Source organism: Achroia grisella, unplaced genomic scaffold (genome assembly GCF_030625045.1).
Source record: "Achroia grisella isolate CSIRO2021 unplaced genomic scaffold, CSIRO_AGI_Agris_v1 utg1023, whole genome shotgun sequence".
Lineage (NCBI taxonomy): Eukaryota > Metazoa > Arthropoda > Insecta > Lepidoptera > Pyralidae > Achroia > Achroia grisella.
In genome coordinates, this window is record NW_026712560.1 from 1,253,234 (window position 1) to 1,277,585 (window position 24,352).

The 24,352-nt window shown below is 34.0% G+C and overlaps 1 protein-coding gene across 1 annotated transcript; it reads left to right on the forward strand.

The window, feature by feature from the left end:
* Positions 1 to 1,293: 1,293 nt before the first annotated feature.
* Positions 1,294 to 23,427, forward strand: LOC131855463 (potassium voltage-gated channel subfamily KQT member 5-like). Its single transcript, XM_059206776.1, has 8 exons — positions 1,294 to 1,446; positions 2,265 to 2,399; positions 9,184 to 9,266; positions 17,840 to 18,015; positions 22,473 to 22,601; positions 22,682 to 22,792; positions 22,889 to 23,076; positions 23,250 to 23,427. The coding sequence occupies exons 1-8, from the start codon at positions 1,313 to 1,315 to the stop codon at positions 23,425 to 23,427; spliced, it is 1,134 nt and encodes a 377-aa protein (XP_059062759.1). The 5' UTR covers positions 1,294 to 1,312.
* Positions 23,428 to 24,352: the final 925 nt, after the last annotated feature.

Consider the following 24,352-nt stretch of genomic DNA (forward strand, 5'->3'; position numbering starts at 1 on the left):
TATTTTTCTTCTTTATTTGCCTGTATATGCCTATTAAAAAATCTAAATCGTAATTCTAAATCTTCACAGAGGCAGTGACTAATTCTTTCAATATAAAATGTACCTACATAGTCAGTAGCCGGTAAAAGAAGTATCACGTATGTATCGTTTACAATAATAAACAGTATTCTGCGTTGTCATAATCCTGACTGTATATATAAATAAGTAATCCGATACCGACAGACCGACGTATCGTGCTATTCGTACTATCCGAGTAGTAACAAAATAAGAATATTTCGTGTACTTCGTCTTTTTAGAATACGCCTGCAAGAGAAAGAATACTTATAATGAAAACATTTAAATCTACCATTGAATAATTTACTGAATACTGCGTGAACCGTCATCCTTGGAAAAACCGTATCGTCTAATAGAATAAGTATTATATGTATATGGTACATATAATACTTACTCTATTAAAGGCATAACAAAAAAATACTGTAATGCTATAGTAATTTAAAAGATAGCTACATATTTTTTTTAAACCTTTATTTACTGAGACATTTAAAAAAAACTAAAACTGAACGGTGTATTGCCCATTTTTCTGAAAAGTAGGACCCTACTTAATTATTTCCGGTCCTGCTTTAAATAACTGATTTCCTAATGTATACCATCTAAACTTCGTTAAAAATGCAGTGCATAAGAAACAATAGCATCATAAATTATATTTTTATTAGGAAATAATATAAACTTGTATTCGGCATACATTCTTACTTATAAGTTCGGTACATGATTTTTTTTAATTTGACAAAAATACTAAGTATTTTCCAATACTCGAATAATATGTTAGTTATAAACCAAAGTACTGAATTAACCTAAATATTTTCTATTGTTTAATTAGGCTAAATATATATATGTCCGAGTATGTGTTAATAGAAATTAAATAAGATTATCATTCGTATATGTATTTATTTACATAACAAAATGTTTTGCAAATGACCAACAGATTCAGTTAAGAGCATGAAATAACTTCACTATTTAAATTATTACAACTATTATATATATTGGGCACAAACATTAACTTTTAATTGTTTTTTTAATTCTAGAAACCTAATCTATTTGTTTAAATTGTATTACAAACGAATGACCTAACGAAACCAATTAGGTATAACAAGAAAATAATTTTTTAGTATATGACAAAATAGCATACGATAAAAATGTAATGTCCAATAGTTATATATTAATATGCTAGTGTTATATATAAGGTATGAGATGTGTCCGTATCAATCTTTGCAGTGAGAGTAAGAGTGGTGGCGACCGGCTGGCGACGCCTCGGATGTCTCTGCTGGGAAAACCGCTCAGTTACCGCGCCACGCGACGCGACGCGCGATATCGCCGTCTACAGTCCAAGTTCTACAACTTCCTCGAACGACCCAGGGGTGTAAAGGCTGTCCTGTATCATATGATTGTGTAAGTCTTCTCCAGCGAGACATTAACCCACTTTTTCTATTTGTAAACAACACTGTTTTCGTGATACTTATCAACTACCAGAAAGAATAACAAAACACTTTGTGTCGAGATTAATGTAAATAACGGTTAGAAATTTATGTATAGCACAAATTTACAAGCACAATTTACTTGCCATATTAGTTGTATTACTTTTTTGTCTCCCTACAGTATCTAAAAGATTTATGCTAATTCTCCTCCTCTTCCTCATAATTGCCATTTTATTTTGAGTCTATGAGGTTCTCGCCTTTCCTCATGTAAAAAAATGACTTTTTATCTGAGAGCGAAAAACTTCATATACAATCGTTTATTTGTAACAATAAATCTGAATACGCTATACTTATTTTAATTTTGATTTTCACTGCAAAGAGCATTTCACGAGGTTGTTTGCTGTTACATTCACAACAAATGTTTGAAGCCGTCGGTCTGTGAGTTTAAAGTTTACTAGCTGTCGTACTGTGCTCTCTTATTATACATATATACTGTGTACTCGTATTTATTTCTAACTGCTAAAAGAGAGTCTTAATTCGACTTATGTACCTACGTTATCTCCGCCCAAACTAAATTAATTCCAATAATTACTTTTACGATCGATTTATTCTTGTGTTGTGTTGATTTCATATGCAAATTTACGTCACAAATGGTAGTCGTTATTTTTAGGGATTACCTACTTAACTTTCCCTAAATAGCATGAAAAGACTTAACAAAGTCAAGCGTTACTTTCTTACCCGTAGGTAATACTCATAAATATCCTGAATAAATACGTCTGTATTTTTATGCAGGTTCCTGATGGTGTTCATGTGTTTGTCGCTGTCTGTATTCTCTACGATCGAAGAATACGAGGCGAAGGCTGGGATAGTTCTGTTTTACATGGAAACTGTTGTTGTAATCTGGTTTGCTATCGAGTTCTTTCTAAGGTAATTATTTCTTTATTAGCAGTATACTTAAATAATAAAATAGTACAGCCCCTAAATAAATAGCGCATCCTCACAGATTTAATTAAATATTATACTTTTTCCTTTAGCTATTTAAGCATACGTTTTATAAGAGTTAGCATCTCTCTTATGAGAATACATCTTATAAGAATACACTCTTCTGAGAATGAACTCCACATTCAGACAAAACCTTCAAAGTTAATGTATATAAACAATTGCTTACAAATTAAGCTAAAAAAAACTGCTTATAGGTATAAATATTTTGTTCTCAAGAACGCAGACCTGCGTTCTTGAGAACAATACAAATATTTTTGTTAATTAATTTGTACTTGAATAATAAAAAAGAATACGTATGTTTTATTTAAGCGAACTGTTAGTTTGCCTCACAATATTTAAATTTTGCTCCCAAAGAGTTATATATTATACATTTTTTTTATACCACTTAGGTGGCAAACAAGCATACGGCCCATCTGATGGTAAACGGTTACCGTAGCCTATGGACGCCTGAAACACCAGGGGTGATACGCGTTGCCGACCCTTAAGAAACCTTAATATACCCTTCTTGAAAACCCCCATGCTGTAGTCTCTCGAGAAAACCTCGGCACGTAGTTCATTCCACAATCTAAGTGTACGCGGGAGGAAGCACCTCTGAAACCGCACTGTCCGAGACCACTTAGGTTCCAGCGTGTGGAGATGAATTCCCTGTCGATGGCGAGCGGTGCGATGGTAAAAGGTACCCGTAGGCATCATGTCAAACAATTCATCAGAACACAGTCCGTTGTATATTCGGTAGAACACACAAAGCGATGCGAAGTCTCGCCTCAAGCTAAGTGGTTCGATACCGTTAGAGAGATTGGGATCATCGAAAATTCTCATAGCACGTCTCTGAACCGAGTCAAAAGGACCGAGCTGGTATCCAGGTGCTCCTGCCCAAATATGAGAGCAGTACTCCATGTGCGGCCGAACTTGCGACTTATACAATAGAAGTCTCTGGTTCGCAGTGAAGTACCGCCTCGCTCTATTCAGCACACCGAGCTTCTTGGACGCCAGCTTGACCTTTTCTTCGAGGTGACTACGGAACTCAACTGTGCTAGAGATGTCGACACCGAGAATCCCAATGCTCTTAGAGATGGTAATGGACGTGTTCTGGAATTGCGGAGCCACAGCAAAAGGGGTTTTCTTAGCGGTGAACGCGCAGGCTTGTGTCTTGGTAGGGTTGAATTGAACTAAGTTCAATCGCCCCCAATCGGAGACTCTGGTGAGAGTACTCTCGATTTCAGACACAAGCTGTTCGCGCTTTGATTCCGAATACATATTGTATAATACATATAAGGATCCTTCCTTTATAGGATTATTAAATTATTATTATTTATAAATTATTTATATTATTATTAAATTTATGTTTATTATTGCCATCACATTTCTTGTGACCTACGCATTTTACCAAAGTTCAGTTATTTCATTTGTTCGGTTCTTGTTATTAATCGCTGTGCGTATGTATTTATTTTAAACTTTCAAGGGTGGTGACATATTGGATTCGTAATCAGTCACCATTTTGTATTTCAGTAGAAATATATGTGATATGCACGTAGCATTATAATAAATTATTTATATAGAATATTATTTTACAATATTTTACACCTAAGTACACGGTAAAGTAAATTGATAGAAAGTCGTTGATTTAATTTGTTTATTATAAATTAGAATGACGAATAGGTATTATATTAATATGTATGTTAATAACTAGCGATAATTATAAACTTTCGTATCTCCAATGCCATTATTTTTTTCATGCTCAAAAATTTTACAGTTTCGGTCTTTAATATATATTCAAAAGAAAAATGAACTGCCTTGGTATCTTGATAAGAATATAGGTCCTATGTATATGCAGTAAAGAAGTTTCGGCATGAATTACATAATTTAAAGCTACCATGACATTCCTTTGTTATGGTACAAATAAAAAAAACAAAGTATGCCCTAAAGTAGATAATATATGCACTAGGATCTTATATTTTAAGTAACATAGGAATAGACACTAAAATGTTATAAAATACTTATTTTAATATCTACGACCGGCACAGTTAACAGAATGTGACGCACTCGTACCTACTCGTAGATAAGCTCAGAGAGCTTACCGCGCCTGAAGTGATTCGTCACTCAATGAGACGGATTGCTCCGCTTCAACAGGCTTTCATTCCATTATTATATTTTTGTTTATTTTCTGTTCACTTAAAACAAAGTATTGCTTTTATTTTCAATAGTTACAGAACAACAGCGAAGTTTCTTTGGATTTATTTGGATAAAGAATGTTACTGTCTATTTAACTTATGTATTTGAGACAGGTCTCGTTTAGTACAAAAATCATTTCCGTAATACCTACTCAGCCTCATAGCCTTAGAGTCATAGAAATTAATTTAATTTAATTAATTCAGGTTATAATACAAAACCAAACGTATTCTGTTATATCATATAGAAATCTATAGAAATACTAATTACATATTTTAATTAAATTATATTACTATCTAAGTAGGTATGTTGAATTCATCCTACTAATCAGCATTATCCTCGATCCTTTGCCAAAACTAATTAAGCAACTAGCCTCACTAATCGGGGTCTAGTCCTCTTGAATTGGTTTTATCTTATCCATAAAATTATCAGTAGGTAGGGTTTAAGTGATAAAATTAAATGTGAAAGTACAAAGTTTATGTTCTGTATGTGTATTTGGTCGATAATAGGGACAATATTTAAATTCGACATGAATACATGAATCTTACTATAAGTTAAACGTACTATTATTGGAAAAGTATTGTGCTTTTGCAACAATAATAAAAAATATATTATATTTATTTATTTAATATTATTATGAAATATAGATCAATCAAACAATAAGCAATATTTTGCAAATTTCCACAACATTAAATTAATCACTAATATTAATTTAAAGGTGTGGAGTAATATTAGCCAGAGCTCATATAAGAAAATGAAAACATTTTATACGGTGAAAATTTTATTATATCCTTAATGGCAACAGATATTCTAATATTACTTTTTTCGACGCATGCTGATGGTAGATTAAATATTTCATAGTTATAAAACGGAATCATTTAATATTGATACGTAGTCTATTTTGATATAATAAAAAAAAATTGAATTCTACTTACATGCCTTCACAACTTGAAAAATTGATCTAAAACGGCTGGAAGACCCTGTTTAAAAAATATTTTATAATCAATATATATATCATCGCTCAGTGATATTATATAGTATAAACTTTCTGTATACCTTTATAAAGAATACTGTTGGGTAAAGGTATTGACGCTAGCGTAGCAGACTGCCGTCGTGAATCGTCGTCATCGTCTTGACAACGTATAAAATACTCTTTTTTCCGATTAAAAAATAATCTATTTATATGTTTGATAGTCTGTGCAAAATAATATCTGTGTAAAATATGAGGCAATATTATTAGTTATATAATATTAAGTTAAATAGCGTAAATTTATATATATATATATATATATAATAAATATATATTTGTACGACCTCTTTACTCTCTGGGGGCCCGAAAAATTGCATTACCAACGTACCCCGACATGATTAATCCGACCCTGGCCACAACACAGAGATACCTAAATCTATAACACCCCTATGGGAGGTCCTATACTAACCACTATATGTCACTTTCACGCGACACCCCTTTTCACACATATTATTTATCTCATTTACGAATACAATTTATCGTCGATTTTCCTGTTCCGAGGAAGTTCTTATTTTAATTGTAGGTACTTTGTTACGAACACTTAGCTATAAATGATTATTAAATCTATAAATGATTATTTCGCAAAGAAAAAACTATACAGTTGCAATTGCAGTCAATCTATACAATGTAATTAATTGACCAGGTGCCTACATACCATACATACATACATACCTTATTAATATAAAAAAAAATTACGTTAATTATAAAATATCATAGTGGCTTAATAGTTTACTACAAAAGTCGTTCGTATCTGGCAGACAGAAAATACTTTGTCCAATTGATGGAATATAATAAAATTTTCTCTGACTCTACAGAAATACCAATAACAAATTAATTAACCTGAGAGATAACTTTTGTATAGAATACTCAAGAGTATATTCTCCTATAAAATATTTGTAAAGTTTTTTATATTTATAGCATATAATATAAATAATTTTTTGTTTTTTCGTCTGTGTAAAAACACATACATTTCTTACAGATACAAAAACTTACAAAAATACATCTATAAAACTAAAAGAGAAATATTCCTAAGTTTAATTGACATGTATGAACCTGTACCTATGTACAACCAACAAGTTAGTTGTTAAAAAAGTAAACCATATTTGTTTCCTTTAAGGTTGTAGTATGACGATACAGATACGTAATTCGTCGTAAAAAGTATTCTGATGTTCATGTGCATGTACTTTTTTAATATTATTTATCTAAAACAAATAAACTGCTTGAACTTTACTAAGTTTAAATACTCTGTGTATAATAAATAATATAACGGTAGCTTATTAAAATTTACGTTTTTTGTGTATCACATTAAATATATACTACTGAAACAAAAATTGTTTTCGCTTGCCGGCATGAATTACTTGTAAATAACATGTAACTGTCGAAAATATTCCATTTTACAGAATTATCGTTATGTTTATTTATCTAGACTACAGAAATCTAAATACTTGCTCTATAATTATTGGTTTGGATGTAACTGTACGAAAATAAACCTGTTGGGAGTGAAAGAAAAGTCTCGAAATATCTAAATTCAATCTTTAGGTAGAACAGAAAAGAAATTATTTGCTTTCATTACTTCCAATACGAAAGTGCAAAAGAATAAGGAATTGGGTTTTACGATGAGTATTTAGAGAAGCAAATGTAAGTGGGGACGTCGGTCGAGGACTGTCGAGAACGCACTAGAAGGACGATTGCAAATCAAAATGGTAATATTTAAAATAGGTCTACATTTTTAGAGGAGGCTTACATATAGAGTATTTATTTATTCCCCTATAGACAAGGAAATTGCTTACACGACGGATGTAGTATACTTGATGATAATCTCAATTGATCAATCACCGCGCTGTACACAGAAAGTATTTAAAACAGCACACAGTCTTATAGTTTTATTAAAAATAATTAATTTTAAAATTCAGATTACTATGGGGCATGGCTAAGGATAGACGACACATAAAATATAACGACATAAAAAACTAGACTATTTTCCTTGATGTCATTTATTGATAATAACTGACCTCTGTAGTAAAATACTAAAGTTCTCATTCTATATAAATGTGCATCGATTCAAGCACGATTACCATTTTGTTGGTAATTTACGTATTATTAATTGCTGCTATTTTATTAACTGCTAAGTGTCTGCCCGACGTCGACGTAAACTTTATCTAAAAACTCGGAATTTAAATTATCGATTAGAAAATATATATACATATATCGACATCAGTGGGAAAAACGGACAATATATTAAAACTAGCTGTTCCCGCGACTTCGTCCGTGTTTAACTTTATTTTTCTAAAATAAAAGATTTTTCTAAATTAAAAGTAGCTTAAGTTAGGTACTCCTTATTACATCAGCTACTACAACTATACACAGCTATATACAGCTAGGCCAAAAAAGTCCCGTTAAAGTCTGTCCAGCCATTTCAAAGATTAACCGGAACAAATAGACAGACAGACAAAAATTGTAAAAAATGTTATTTTGGTTTATGTACCGTATTTATATATTCATACATTCAATTATAAATATTTTGGTTCCATGCAATAATAGAGACTTCAATGTGTGTGTGTATAACTCAAACAGGTGGACACCAAAAAAAATTGGATTTGGGTATCAATTTGTATTTGTGGTTGACACTCGTGTAGTGGCAACATCGATGGCAAATCAAATTAAATCGAGATACGTGAAATGAGATCATGTCAAGTGTTACGTTTATCATAACGTTGACAGATTACAATCCCTCTGACTGACTACTCCATTTGAAATAATTGTCCTGAAGGAAATCATATGCATATGATACAACTACATATACCTATTTGTAGATTATATCAAGAAATATACTTAATTTACTTTCCAAAGGCACACAACATATTTCTCTCAAAATGGGAAACGTCGACGAACCGTGATAAACGGTCGAACGCTCAATCTAAATACCCTTTTCTCTAACTTTCATCACATAGTACATCGTGCGTTGTTTTATACCATCATTGTATATAAAGATTAATATAAACGGTGATATTAGTTGCAAATATAACTAGTATTATTTTTGTAACATAATAAGTAGGTACTCATATTCTTAGTTTTCTAAAGTAAAAGTAAATAAATTTGTATTAATTAGAAATACATAAATATATATACATGTATGCCCGCAACCGCAATTGCATTATTCTCACGATCGCGTGCGAGTTAGATAAGTTCCTTCTTTATAAGTGTAAGCAGAGAATGCAATCCTTAAATTACTTCTTTCGAATCCGTATTCATCGATAGACTAAATCTTAAAAACTGCCAAGAAGATATATGTATACATAAGTCAGTTTTATTTATTCGCTCATTTTTAGTACATGTACTCTATAATTTGTATATTTTTTAAAATAAGAATAAGTGACGTGTAGTCGAATTACACATAAACATTATCTAATTTTTTTCTCACAAATATAAATATACCCATAGGAACGGATTCGTGAGAACGAAGCTAGCCATGAAAAGAATTTGTAATAATGTTTTCTTTCTTGTTCCTAGATTATGGTCATCAGGATGCAGATCCCGGTATCAAGGTTCTATGGGTCGCCTCAAATTTTTGAGGCGACCTTTCTGCATAATCGGTGAGTTTCAATAGTGTTATTACTAATAACGAATTATTGTAATTTAAGGTGATTCTAGTTTATTATTGCTTAGAAAACGGAAAGAAAGATTTCTTTATGTGATAAAAGTCGCAACTTCGTCGGATTTTTTTTTTTTTATATATATAGTTCAATTACTATTGTTGTGTACCTAGTATATAAATACTGGTACACAACAACAGTACAGTAGTATATCATTATGTAACATTAGTATAAAATTTAATTAGTTGTAGTCGTTGTTGTTAGTCTGGTTTCTTGTGAAGCATTATGAGCTAATTATTATAGTTAATAATTCTATTCGAGATACTCATGAACGAAGACTGCTCGCAAGGATGCTCTGATCATTTATATATTCATATGTACACTTTTATGTTTTGATGCAAATCCTTTTACCTACAATTAATTTATTAGTTTAAGTGCTTCTAGGTAATGGCCGACCCGAACTATCGTTTTCGGCTTAGGAGTTTAAACTTTGGTTCAAAGATAGAAATAAAACATGAAGAAAGAAACCATGTTCGTGATTAGCTGTGGTATAGAGTTTGTCAAAATTTATTCATAACGCATGTAGTGCTCATAGATAATCACAGGTTATACAATTTATTCCTTATATTTGCATTTTAAATGAAAAGAATTTTAATATGAAAATATTACTACCAAATTATATTACTATCCTGAAAACTTGGCAATCAATCATATCATAAAGAAACAATTTGAAATGTGGAACGGAGTTTGATACATTTCCAATTTTTATTTAATCGTACTGAAATTGATTTCTGGAATCAAAAAGTGTCTAAATATTAGATATGTTACTCCGTTCTACATATTTTACTGACTTAGTATTGCTCTTATTTAAATTATGTTGTCACAATATTACATAATTGTCTTTGTAAAAGTATAACTGTGCCATCTACTTTCAAACTGAGCGAAACTCTTGTAACTTTGTGAAACATTGTTCGCGATAATCTTAAAAACGATTTTCATGGGGTTTTCATTAATCAGTTATGTAATTCCTAAGAAAAGTATAATTGTAAGTTCGTGAATGATAGTAAGAAAGTAGTAGTAGTATTCATAAAAAAGACCTAATTCGGTCTTTTTTATACAAATAGTCATACGTAACTACAGTAAGTACTAAAGAAAACAAATGTTTATGTTGTGCTGGAATCAAAACCACTGTAAAGGATGGAACTAAAACACCGACTTATTTTCGCAAACTGAGAGCACGCACTTATTTTATGTGACACCGAGCGTCACCGCGATCGTCTGAATCCGACTACAATATTGTGTAGAAAACGGGTAGATTTATATTAATTATATTGTGCGCACCCTCATATATATTTATTAAAAAATGACGAACGTATCGTGTATATTTATGCATATATACGTACATATAATAATAAAATTAATTTTATAAAAAAATTGATAACGTAGTGCGTCGCCTACAATTCTGCCTCCTTAGTGCTAACTAGTTAGCACTACTAACACTAGCTGGTGATAGTAAGGCGACGCGAGTGACTGGTCGACGCAGCAGTCCCGCCCGGGTGCGTACGTCTACGACGCGTACGCGGCCGTCCTCACCTGTATGACTTGAGCTGACCACTCCATGACGCCAGCATCCACGATCCAGTTTAGGGTCCACTACTACTACGTAATCACCTACCTGTAATGATCTCGACTCCTCCATCCATTTTTGTCGAGGTAGTAACGTAGGCAGATATTCCTTTATCCAACGACTCCAGAACATATCCGTAATACGTTGCGCTATACGCCAACGCTTTCGTAAACAAAGGTCAGAATCATTGAAAAGTCCATAAGTGGGACCGCTGGATGGCGTACCAATTAAAAAATGATTTGGGGTTAAAGCCTCTGGATAGTCGGGATCCAGAGAGACGTGTGTTATAGGTCGACTGTTAACCAAAGCCTCAACCTCTGTTAAGATAGTGGCTAGTGTGTCAGGATGAGGGGCTCCCTCTTTGAGAGTTACTTAAGGCTGTCTTAACAGTACGTATCATTCGCTCCCAAGCGCCTCCCATTTCTGGAGCGCCTGGGGGAATGAAACGCCATTCAACACCTCGTATTGTGCCATCATCACATAACAATTTAGTATTTAATTCTGCAATACTACGTTTAAGTTCAGAGTAGGCGCCCCTTAAATTAGTTCCGTTATCTGAGTAGATAACTAGAGGTAAACCCCGCCGGGCTCCCATACGACGTAAAGCCATTATTGCTGAATCACTGGACAGATCTTCAGTCAATTCCATGTGAATTGCACGTACTGTCAAGCATGTGAAGAGCATGCAATATCTCTTCTGCCTCCTGCGACCGACAGTGACTTCTATAGGTCCAAAAAAATCAACGCCAGTGTAACTAAACGGCCTCCTATTATGTTGTAGTCTCGCCGCTGGCAAATCAGCCATCCGCTGAGGCTGCGGTGCGGCGCGACGTGACCGACAGGTGAGGCACTGGGTAGACACAGTACGAACTGTTGGTCTCAATTTAAGTATCCAGTACTGTTGTCGTAACTGGTTTACAACGAGTTCGTTAGAACCATGCATAGCTTCTTTATGGTGGTGGTAGACCAGGAGCCGAGTAATTCTATGTCCGCCATCAAGTATTGCAGGTCTCAACGTAGACAGTTCTACTCCTGCCACTCTATCGATGCGACCACCGACACGCAGTACTCCTGTCTCATCGAGATAAGGACTAAGTTTTAATAATCGACTATTACGCATTATAGGTTTATTCTGTTGTAAACAAGATATTTCAACAGAGAAACTGTCCTGCTGACATTTTTTAATTAATAAAATTTCAGCTCTTTTCATTAAAGAAACATCAAACTGAATGTTTTTACGCCGACATTTGTTAATAAATAATAACACGCGGGCGGTGGCTCGCACTAATGTGATCCAATTCGAGATATTATCTTCGCTAGGCAAAGATAATTCTGAACTGTACATAACCACATTAATTGATCGTTCTTCACAAGTCACATCTTGCGATGTCTTGGAGAACTTACGATCTTTAGGCCACTCACTCTCAGGTCGCCGTAGAAAGGCAGGACCCTGGAACCACGGGTCTGAGTATGACAGTGGTGATGCATCATCTCGTGTAGCTACATCGGCTACGTTAGCATCAGACGGCACATGACGCCACTCACAGTTTTTCGTCAGCTCATCTATCTCACCGAGTCGATGAGCGACAAAAGGTTTATAATTACGCGGATCGCTACGGATCCATTGTAAAACCGTACTAGAATCTGTCCAAAAGTAACGCTTTGCTGGTTTAAAATCCTTATGATCGGTCTCAATAATATTTGCAAGGCGGGCGGCTATTACCGCTCCCTGTAATTCAAGCCTCGGTATTGAAATAGGACGGAGTGGACTCACTCTGCTTTTACTACCAACGAAACTAACTTGAACACAACAATCCGACCGAATCAATCGCCAATAAGATACGGCAGCGTATGCCTTTGTTGAAGCATCACAAAAAGTGTGGAGTTGTATGTCTACAAAATTATTATTAATACATGTAATATTCGGTAATTCATTATAGCAAAAAGTCCACTCATTACCATTAATATAACACCTAGGTATACGTAAAGAATCTAAGTTCTTTAGTTCACATAACCAACTAGTAAACTGAACAAACTCTGTTGGTTGGATGTGGCATTTCCAGTCGACACCACTACGATGTACACTTTGAAATAATATTTTACCTTTAATTATACAAGGAGCAAGAAAACCATGAATATCATAAACAGACATTAATATACTAAGCATTTGAGATTTCGTAGGTGGCTCCGTGCCATTTATTATGTTTTGCGGAATACGGTTGAATGATATTTTAAAAGCAAATGCATCGTCATTAGGATACCACATCAAACCGAGAGTGCGCTCAGTTGTATTATTAGCTCCGTGTTTAAAATCAACAGCAGACTGAGTGAGCGCTCGATGCGGTATTGTGTTCAAAACCGGTTTGCTATTACTCGACCAGCGGCCTATCTCGAATCCGCCGTAACTATGTATTTCCGTAATTTCACGAACTAATTTAATTGCTTTTTCTTCGCTGTCACACGAGTACAAACAGTCATCCATGTAATGATTGTTAATAATAACATCTACCGCTTCCGGATACAAATCCTCATATTTAAGCGCATTTTTATTTTTTATATGTTGCGCAATGAATGGAGAACAAGTTGCACCAAAAACTAAACTTTGCATGACACATATTTTTAACGGGGACTTGTCGTCTTCCCGCCATAAAAACCTAAATAAGTGTTGATCTTCAGCTCTGATACGTATACGTAAAAACATGTCCTTTATATCGCCTACTATAACATATTTATGTTCGCGGAATCGCAACATAATACCTAGTAATGAGTTATACAAATCGGGTCCAGTAAGTAAGAAGTCATTTAAACACAAGCCGTTGACCTTACCGGCACCGTCAAACACTAACCTCAGCTTACTGGGTTTGTTCGGATTTAGCACGCCAAAATGACAGAGATACCATATACGATTACCTACAAGTTCATTTTCCTTTAAAACTCGAGCATAACCATTATCAAACAACTTGTGCATCTCTGTTTTATACCTATCAGCGTACGCGCTGTCCGACTTAAATTTTCTCAATAACCCGTTCAAGCGTGATAGTGCATAGTTGTAACTATCAGGTATACATAAAACATCCTTAATGAATGGCAGTCCGACCTCCCACCTGTTACCTATGTTTCGCGCGGTCTGATCTAATATATTAACCGCTCTTAAATCGGCCGTATTCTCACGGCGTAAGGTTGATATTCCTATGCAGTCCAGTTCAAATGAATTTTTAACTAAGTTGTTTAATATAGTAATTTCACTTACCTCGTCGTTGTGTGTAACGTGGAAGCTGTGCCCCTGTGTGAGTGATGAGTTCGTGCGACCATAACTACCATGTATCGACCAGCCTAAGCGACAACGCGTTGCATAGGGTTCATATTTATTACCGTGTAATATTTCTAACGGCGCTAAAAGAAAATAATTATCTTCACCTATTAACAGACGAGGCACCACGTTCTCAGTACATACAAATTGTTTTACAGATGATAAATAATCACAGTGAATATTATTTATTACAGACAAATTTTGCATAGGTAATTTTAGTTTAGATACATTACGTAAAGTTATATTATAGTTACACTTATTATAGTTACAATTATCATAGCCAGAAATATTTAAACAGACTTTAGGAGCATCAGACTGGTATACTTCTAAACCAAAAGCATCAATTAATTTAATAGAACTAGAACTTAAACTTTTAAGACCAAGTTCATTTACTAAGCCGGAATCGATCATCGATATCGAAGCACCGTCATCTAATAAGGCATAAGTACTCACTGTACCGTTGGGTCCACTTAACTTCACTTTAACTACTTTGAGTATCACATCACATGACGTCACTGTGGGGGAGCGACCGCGCCCCGGTAGCCCGGGCGCAGTCCCGTCGGTAGCGGAGTTCACATAGGCTACAGTCGCGTCGGTACTCGATGATTCATGTTGTGATGATGTCGCCATAGTGGTCACGGGCTGTGTGTCTGTATGGATGGGCTTTCTGTAATGCAACAATGTGTGATGCGCCAGCCCACAGTCGTCTATGTTACATACAGGTGCAGCGCATGACATACGATCGTGTCGCGCCAATAAACAACAATAACATAGCTTGTTATTTTTAACAAAATTCCATCGATCCTTACGCATAGCTCTTCGAAATAATCGACAATCTGGCAATAAGTGTTGTGATTTGTTGCAAAATCTACATAATTTAGATTCATTAATAGTTGTAGTTGTAAATACTTGTTTATTATAGTTGTAGCGGTAGCGATCATCAGTTCGCTTGTTATTTATTGTAGGCATGTCGGGTTTCTTTTGTTCTCGCGGCTGTGATAGACCGAGAGCCGACGTCATTTCAGCCTCACGTTTTAAAAAAGATGCATATAACATTAGTTTTGGTGTATCATCTGTCAAGCGATCAAATGCATAATCAGTGAATTTACTAATTAATATACTTGGTAATTTCGATGATATTGCTGACGCGAGCTCTGGGCTGCGCAAATAATCATGCAGATTCATTGCGTTGAGTGTAGCAATGCAATTATTAATTTTTATTGAAAAATTAACTATATCTTGTTGATAATGAGTAGGTAAAGATGGTAACTTTTTTATCTGTGTAGTTACATGGTGAATAATAATATCGGAACGGCCAAACCTCAGTTCCAGCGCAGATATGATGTCGCCGGGTGACGTGTTTCCGATTAACAGATCGGTGACTGCCTCCTTAGCATCACCTCTTAGTGCACGGCGTAACCTCCACAGGTTCTCCGAATCACTAAACTGACACACGCGAGTGGACTCCATGTATGCACTTTTAAAATGTAACCACTCCATGCAATCGCCAAAATAAGTGGGTAATTCCCTCGGTGTGGCGAGACGGGTTAGTAAGCGCTCATCCTGGTGTGATGATGAGTTCACCATCATATCCTTCAGGGTGTGTGCTAGCTGCAGAATACTATCTTCTCCATTGACTGGTGCAGAGCGGCTATGTTGTGGACAATCGGTTGCCGGCACTGCTTGCATCATCGGTGCCGTGTTCAACTCCTGATCAGCGTTACACGGCGGTTGTACATTACTCTGTTCTAGCCAGTCTTCAACATGGGAATTAATATGTGGGTCATATACTGAAGCGTGCTTAGAAGAGTGAATGGACCTTCTGCTGCCATCCGTGATGATGGCCAGGTTAGCTTCCAGCTCCTTATCAATCAAATCCAGTTGAATTTTTGCCTTTGCACGGGCAGCCTCCAGTTCCAACTGTTTTCGTTTGATCTCTGACGCCTTTGATGACGTAACTGACGGATCCCGTAGAGGACGTTGCGATGACATATTTTGCTGCATGAAGAGCTCCTTTTCTCCACGTAGCGATATATTACTCCGTACCGTGCTACGCGGCGGAATTACAGCGGCGGTGTCTTTAGCGAGCACATGCTCCGAAGCACATTCTAACCTATCGGTCAGTCTATGGCGTTCTTTGTACGAAATTATTTTATCGCGCGGCGGTGTATTGAACATTATTCTGGTTCAGATTTGGCGAGAAGGATCAGCTTTGTAAAGGATGGAACTAAAACACCGACTTATTTTCGCAAACTGAGAGCACGCACTTATTTTATGTGTGACACCGAGCGTCACCGCGATCGTCTGAATCCGACTACAATATTGTGTAGAAAACGGGTAGATTTATATTAATTATATTGTGCGCACCCTCATATATATTTATTAAAAAATGACGAACGTATCGTGTATATTTATGCATATATACGTACATATAATAATAAAATTAATTTTATAAAAAAAAAAGATACAATATTTTGATAACGTAGTGCGTCGCCTACAACCACGATAATCAATTGAAGTGGTAAAGTGAGGCAGTGCGCTAAACCGTTGCACTACGGTCGTCTATCAATTTCAAACTTATTTATATATTCTACAAATGTGTAATTTTTCACACGTTCCAAAATACGATGTGTGAGTTTTAAAAGTTGAAACCACAACTATAATAATAAATAATACTCGTATGTTACAACGAGACTGCGATGAGTATTCTTCCGAACAGATGCACTTGTTCAACCCTAATGAGTACGGTTCCTGCTGCAAATTTCGTAAATAAGAAAAAAAAAGAATCTAAAGATAATAATTTATTAATTGATATATTGACCACTAATGTTCCTCTATTCCAGAATTTTGTTTTATTACATTTAAGGCTTGTTTTATTACACATATAACTTATTTTCCTATTAAATATAATTTTATATTATATAATATGATAATTTCAGTATAATATAACAAATTTCACTTAAGAAAATATTAAAATTAATATAAAAAATTGTATTAACAAATTAAAATAATACTTACCTACACTAAACATATAACTTTAATTCTATGTGTTGATATATAAGACAATTCTCTAAATCTAAAAATCTAGTTTACAAAAACAATTGTCGGAGTAAATTGAGGATACTACCGAACAAATATGACAAAACAAGTTTTCCGCCAAAAATATTGTAAAGGCGTAGTCAAGTGTTCTTACATTTTCAACATTTCCAAGTAAAAGTCACGATCCGTCCATAAACCGTGACGAAGTGACCCTATTTCAGGTGCGACCAATCTGCTGTGACCTTCGCATTTTCCACCTCCTTCCAGCGGCAATAGTTTCGTGCGACCGCCATTCGAGTCTCCGGGGAACCGGCCCGCTCGAGACCGTACTAACCGCCAAATATGGCCGCACGATATCCCAACTGGGAACAATAAAATGAACCTCTCCAAATTATTCAACTCGGCTTCAATTATTAATGTCTCACTTCTTTCTACTCGTTTGGTAAATGAATGAACTCGGTATCTATGATTTACCCTACAATCTCAGATAGGAAAATCAGTGATTTTTAAGTCAACAGCTTTACGCAATTTTCAATATAATTACTTATAATTATTTTAAATATTCTTAATATTTAAAATATACTTTTTTTCTACTAGATGTTACAACGATCCTCGCTTCGTTAGTGGTGTTGGGCATGGGCTCTTCTGGGCAAGTGTTTGCGGCGTCTGCTCTAAGAGGACTGCGGTTCTTCCAGATACTTCGTATGGTGCGAATGGACCGCCGTGGCGGTACCTGGAAATTACTAGGCTCCGTAGTTTACGCTCACCGACAGGTTATTTAAATTTTGTTAAATTTTGTAAATGAAATAGAAGTAACATACTGATTATTATTATTAGACATTAAAATGTATATAATAAAGACTTTCATCATCATTTACATCTTCAACACAAAATTTCATGTTTTTCGAATATCGTTCTCTACTAGACGTGTATAACATCACAAGAGATTTGGAGGCGAAAATAACAATAGGCAAAATCAAGCTACACGTGACGAAATGTTAGGTACATTTATTCACACAAACGCATGAGATTCCGCTAGATATATTAATGTCTAACAGTTGTCAGTATCGCATTATAATTGTTTACTTTATAGGTTCCGGCCGAACTTACAGTAAAAAACCGATGGGTTTTAATAACCGTATAAATATAATAATTGTTTTTTAGCTAGTAGATACAAATTTAAAAAACAGAGTCTATTTTTCTATTGTTTAATAGAAAATCCTTTATTCAAATAATCCTTTATTTAATTGAACTATAATCATGCATGATGCATTAATTGTCCAAATTATTTAATATTTATTCTTATTTAATATATGCTACCCTGCCATAATGACTGAATTATACGATTAAATACTGATAATAATCAGGCCTTTGTCTATTTATCCCTCTGGAGTATAAATACATTAAACTTGATATATTAAGAGGAATTTCTGATATGTTTAAATAATAAAGCAATCGACAAATATATTAATACTTAATAGTTATAGACATTCTTTCAGAATCGTTCTATTGATTGCAGGAACGTCATTGTTTATCTATTACTTTATGACCTTTTTAGAGTTCATCAAATAGTCGGTAGACTTTGTGTGAGGTATATATATATATATATATATATATATAAATAACTGCAGATGTAGACGAAGTCAAGATAGATAGATATGACTAATTTATAACGTTTCAATGGTATATGTAAACACATATACCTACTGAATATGTAATTCATGTTCATGTATGTGTATACTTGAACAAGAATTGAAAAATTTGTGGAACTTCTAAATCATGTTAAATATGAGTTCAAACAATCAACAACATTTTATAATTTGTAATTTGTCTGCGGAGTCCTCCTAAAATAGATACTCTTAATTAATTTAAAAATTACGTAATGTACGTAGATATTGTAAATTATAATATTATTAATACGTTCTGAAAAAGTAGGAATTTAGACTAGTTTGCTACTATATTTAATAGGTATAGGTAGTCGTTTATTAAACTAGCCCTGCTAGATAAAATACGAAGTCTAATATAAATGCAAAAATATTATGAAAGTAGGATATTATACAAAGAACTCGTAAGATTATGTAGAGTAGAACAAAGGAAAGTGTATGTTCTATGTGTAAATGTACAATTTAACACCGCACAAAGGTAACTTTAGCTATAGATATCTATACTATCTATATATCTATACTATATGTATTATATTATACAGACAAAAGATTTGATTGTTTACATTAAATAGGATCCGAAACTACTGGACCGATTTGAAAATTTCTTCTATCATTAGAATCCCATAAATCTGCTATGTTTCTGCTGATAAACAGAGGCGATAGAATATTTTCAAAAATGTTAGAGTACGTATGGAAACTTTGATAATGTAATCCAATGAGTGAAATTAAAACAAAATATTTTTTTTTTATCGCGTATACTGCGTAAATGATTGACAATAGAACGAAGTGATATAATACTGTTATAGACACATCGATATAAACGGATATATGTGTGTCATAAACTTTATATTTTTAAAATTTATTTAATACCCGTGCGAAGCCGGGATGTACCACTAGTGACATATAGTCTCATATTAATTTCATAACAACGGCGTAATTAATTATTTACGAACTCTTATGGAGTATTATTTATCTAGCTCATCCTGCTAACTATACATAACAAAGACAACGCAAACTGATGGTCGACTATAGTCATAGGAACAACAGAAGCAGAAGAATTTGATGTCAATCATGAAATGTATGTTTTCTGGATTCCGACAGATATTAAAAAATCGGTACTGATGCAGTTCAGTATTTAGCTTTATAAAAATATTATGAAACAATTCGCTGTTGAAGCACAATTTGAATGGACACTATACTTATATAAACAATAAATGACTCATTGATTCATAGCCACATTAGCTACTCTCAGAATAATTAACCTATTCTATTTAATACTTCATAATTATTAAATAGGTTCAAAGATTAAGGAGAGGTCCTTGGGCGATTCTCTCAATCCCCTTTACCAGACGAGGTGAATTAATTATAAGTACAGCTCGCATGCATAGCTATAGCTATGTTCGTATACGAGTTTAACATAAACCGTAATTTACTCGTAAATAAAACAGACGCTCCGTGTTAACAAATTTACTTGTACTTTGCAATACATATTTACGCATATTATTAATAATAAATAATTTGTTGTTGACTGCATCTGACACCGCAACAATATTTTATGAGCAGAAAAAGAACTTTGCAATTCATACGTCAGAATTGTTAAAAATTACCATATTCTATGTATGCATGTAAATAATGGATATTTACATGCATATATGGAATATGATAATCTTTTAATTATGAAATATTAGTTAGGATATATTGAACAATTAATGTCATCAATAGATAATTATGCCGTGAAACGATAAATTCTAGAATGTATTAAAATTTATATCACACGTATTATATTTAGGTCATCTGGCTCGAAGGATCGATGATAGAGTTAGGTAAATCATTTACTTGATAAATTACATGAATTATTGATTATCAAATATATAATGACAGTTAGGTACTACGAAAATGAATAATGATAATGAGAATATGAAGTACCATTGCTGTCCAATCATGATCTGATTTACGTATGTATGTACGTACACAATATTGTAGTAGGTATGTAGGTAAGTAAAATGTAGTAACTAGTGCTGTTAAATACAGAATAAATAGAAACAAAATTTGACTTAGAGTGCGTGAGCACCGAAGTAGATACGCTACGAGATGTCTTTTTATTATTTTTTTATAATTATATATTTCAGAACTTATCTTGTTCCTTTGTCCAACATAATTTTTATAGTATCACGAACTGTAGAATCCCATATTTCAAGTATTTGATGACTCTTTTTTTTATCTACAAAGCTGTAGTAAATATAGATATTGTACCTACGATAATGAGTAGCCCCTCGTCAGGCTTGTCCGAATGTAAGTTTAACATAACCATGCTGAGTAAGCAAAACGGGGCGCAATTTCCTTTGGCTTCCAAGTAGATATCAACAGCACAATACAAGCCAAGATTCAATACCTACTACACGATACTAACAGTAAGTTCGGATAGTTCAGGTTAAAGTTATATTACATCTAACAAAGTGTAACTCCTCAATATTAACAATATCAGATAGGTACGAACATATTCGCTAGACCTCCAATAGTCAGGCTAGAAATAGAGAAGATGGCCGTGCTAAATCGAATCATATCGTCAATAGTATAATGTCCAGCTTAAATAAGTAACGACTATTAGGATTTAGCAAGTTGTAACTAACCTAACTTAATGCAAATAAATACGTCGTATTACAACTAATTCTAGCCTGTCATCATATGATATGTAAATTGTACATCCAACAACAAATTGTTACACCTCGACCAGACACAGTCTAATCACTCCTCTCCATCCTAAGGTTGCCTGGAAGAAATCGCTATTTAGCGATAAGGCCGCCCATTGTTACCTCTATATTATAATTATTTTGTTATTATTTTCATATTTAATGTACATATTAATTTATGTAATTACTCTTTCTGTGAGGGGAACAATAAAGTGTTTTTCATTTCATTTTCATTTCATAATAATTAATTACATAGAATTTCCAGATCAAAAACCGTAAAGATGGAAGTCTATTGATAAACACTAATACGGCTCGATACCAATACAATGAAACGATTTTCCAAGTGGCTAAATATTAAAAAAATAAGTTTTATTATATTTAGCATCTTGGAAGATTGTCAGTTGCTAGTCCAGTCTAAAATTATACAAGAAGTTCTCTTACAAATATTTTATTTATGTAATTCATTCTCTTGTTCAACTATAAACAAACCTATTTGTATACTGCAAAAGCAGATTTCAAGTCTTCTCTCATTGTAGGAATACTTATGAAAGAAAAATGTAACATTATTCCCTTTTATATATTTTCATGAAATCCAAGAGTAAAAATACACATTTTTATAAATTACAGTTTTTATTACATTCAACTTATCTAATGTAGCAGAAAAATCCCTTAGTATGAACTCCGCGTATCTCGTTTTAATAGCGCTATGTTCGCTTCGTTCTGTTAGTATTCTACACAAGTTACATTTCTATACCATGAAATTCTAATTCTAATTTGATGGTAAACAAAAGTAATTTGTTGGTTATGAAATAAAGAAAGAAACGTATATCCGTAAACATTAACTAAACAGTATTTAAATGGAGTTATTTATTTCAGGAATTAATCACAACACTATATATAGGATTCCTTGGGCTGATATTTGCATCATTCTTAGTATATTTAGCAGAAAAAGATGTGGCAGATACAAAATTCAAAAACTTTGCGGAAGCCCTTTGGTGGGGTGTTGTAAGTATACAATTGAAGCTCGTAGAATTGTATTTAATAAAAAAAACCTAAGTTATAACTAGAGTATGCATTTATCACAGATTACGCTGTGCACTGTGGGGTACGGTGATATGGTGCCACAGACGTGGCAAGGAAAATTTATCGCATCTTTTTGTGCTTTACTCGGTATATCATTCTTCGCGCTCCCTGCGGTGAGAACTACTTAAATACAATCACCTTGTGTTATTCGTTAATTTAATTCGTATCCATGTGTGCTGAAATATATCTACAAATGCAAATTCTTGTAGGGTATCTTGGGATCTGGATTTGCTTTGAAAGTACAACAGCAACAGCGTCAAAAGCATATGATACGAAGACGTCAACCAGCAGCTACCCTTATTCAAGCATTATGGCGATGTTACGCAGCTGATGAACATTCCATGAGTGTGGCTACATGGAAAATCCACCAAGTCCCACTTCCCAGCCCTCAAACCAGGTAAGTTGTTTTCTACAGCTGGATTTATACATATGCGGATGTCCAGATAGAAAGTAGTGATTGATAACTACAATATAATTTAAATGCACAATTCATTACGGGATGTGAAGTTTTTAAAAACGCTACAGTGCTTTGAGTGTCGCGTGACTGACGAGTGTATGTATATTTGACAGTCGGGTGATGAGTGCATCATTCAAGAACAATGCGTCTTTTGTATCCCGTCTGCCGACAATTCGCCGGCACAAGAGCACCTCGCTACATTCTCCCGCTCCACACTCCAAACCGGCGCATCGATACGACGTCAACGCCAGTGCTGAAAACCTCGGTAAGCTAACTAACACCAATCAATAACTATAAAATGCACACTATACCCACAAACAATTTAATCAGTATTAGTGTGCAATAGTCAGCATTACATTTATCTTTACTTATATTCATTCTTTACAATAACTAACTACTTACTGTCTAAAATAACTCGCGAACAAAATGTCGCCACATTTAATCACTTTATTTAATCGCATGTCAAATTGATTTTAATCAATTTATTTTTATTTTATCAAAATTCTAGTTCTGTATAAATTTCCAATTCTATCCATGTATATGTTTAGTTACTTACTAAATCTGTTATTAAATTTTAATTTCAAAGTACCAACCAGCTAAATTACCGTCACCTTAATATTCGAATTGGGCTTAATTATCAAACAGACATTACACGGACCATACAATAAAGGAAGAGCCAAGCGGAATAAGATGTAACTTGGCAAACACGGCACTCCATTAACATTACGAATACAGAAACGAATAAAAATCAAGACGATATACGAGATCGACATATTATTCCAAAATATAGAATCTACTTTGCTAGTGTACAACTACATCACAAGATATTAAGGGCATTCATATTCCAAAATTTCCGACACGATGACTGTTGACACCAGCACAGATGCATAATAAATATACCTTATATGAAATATCACATCTATTACTATCACAATGCTGTGCAGTGTGCAAATAAATATAAATGAAGTAGGCGTTTGTTAGAATGGAGTGTGATGTCATTTATTAACCTGTTTCGTAGATAATCGTACATCAGGCGGGGACCGTGCGTGTTGTCTACTCCATTGTTGGAAAAGCTGCTTTAAAGGTTCTATTATCATCATCTTTTAGACGGCACTATGGCATGACCAGTTACAGTCGATAAACTTCTGCTGCGTTTCTTATTAATTCTCTTAGTAAAAACTTCCAGAAATAGGTATGTGAATACACGAAAAGAGAG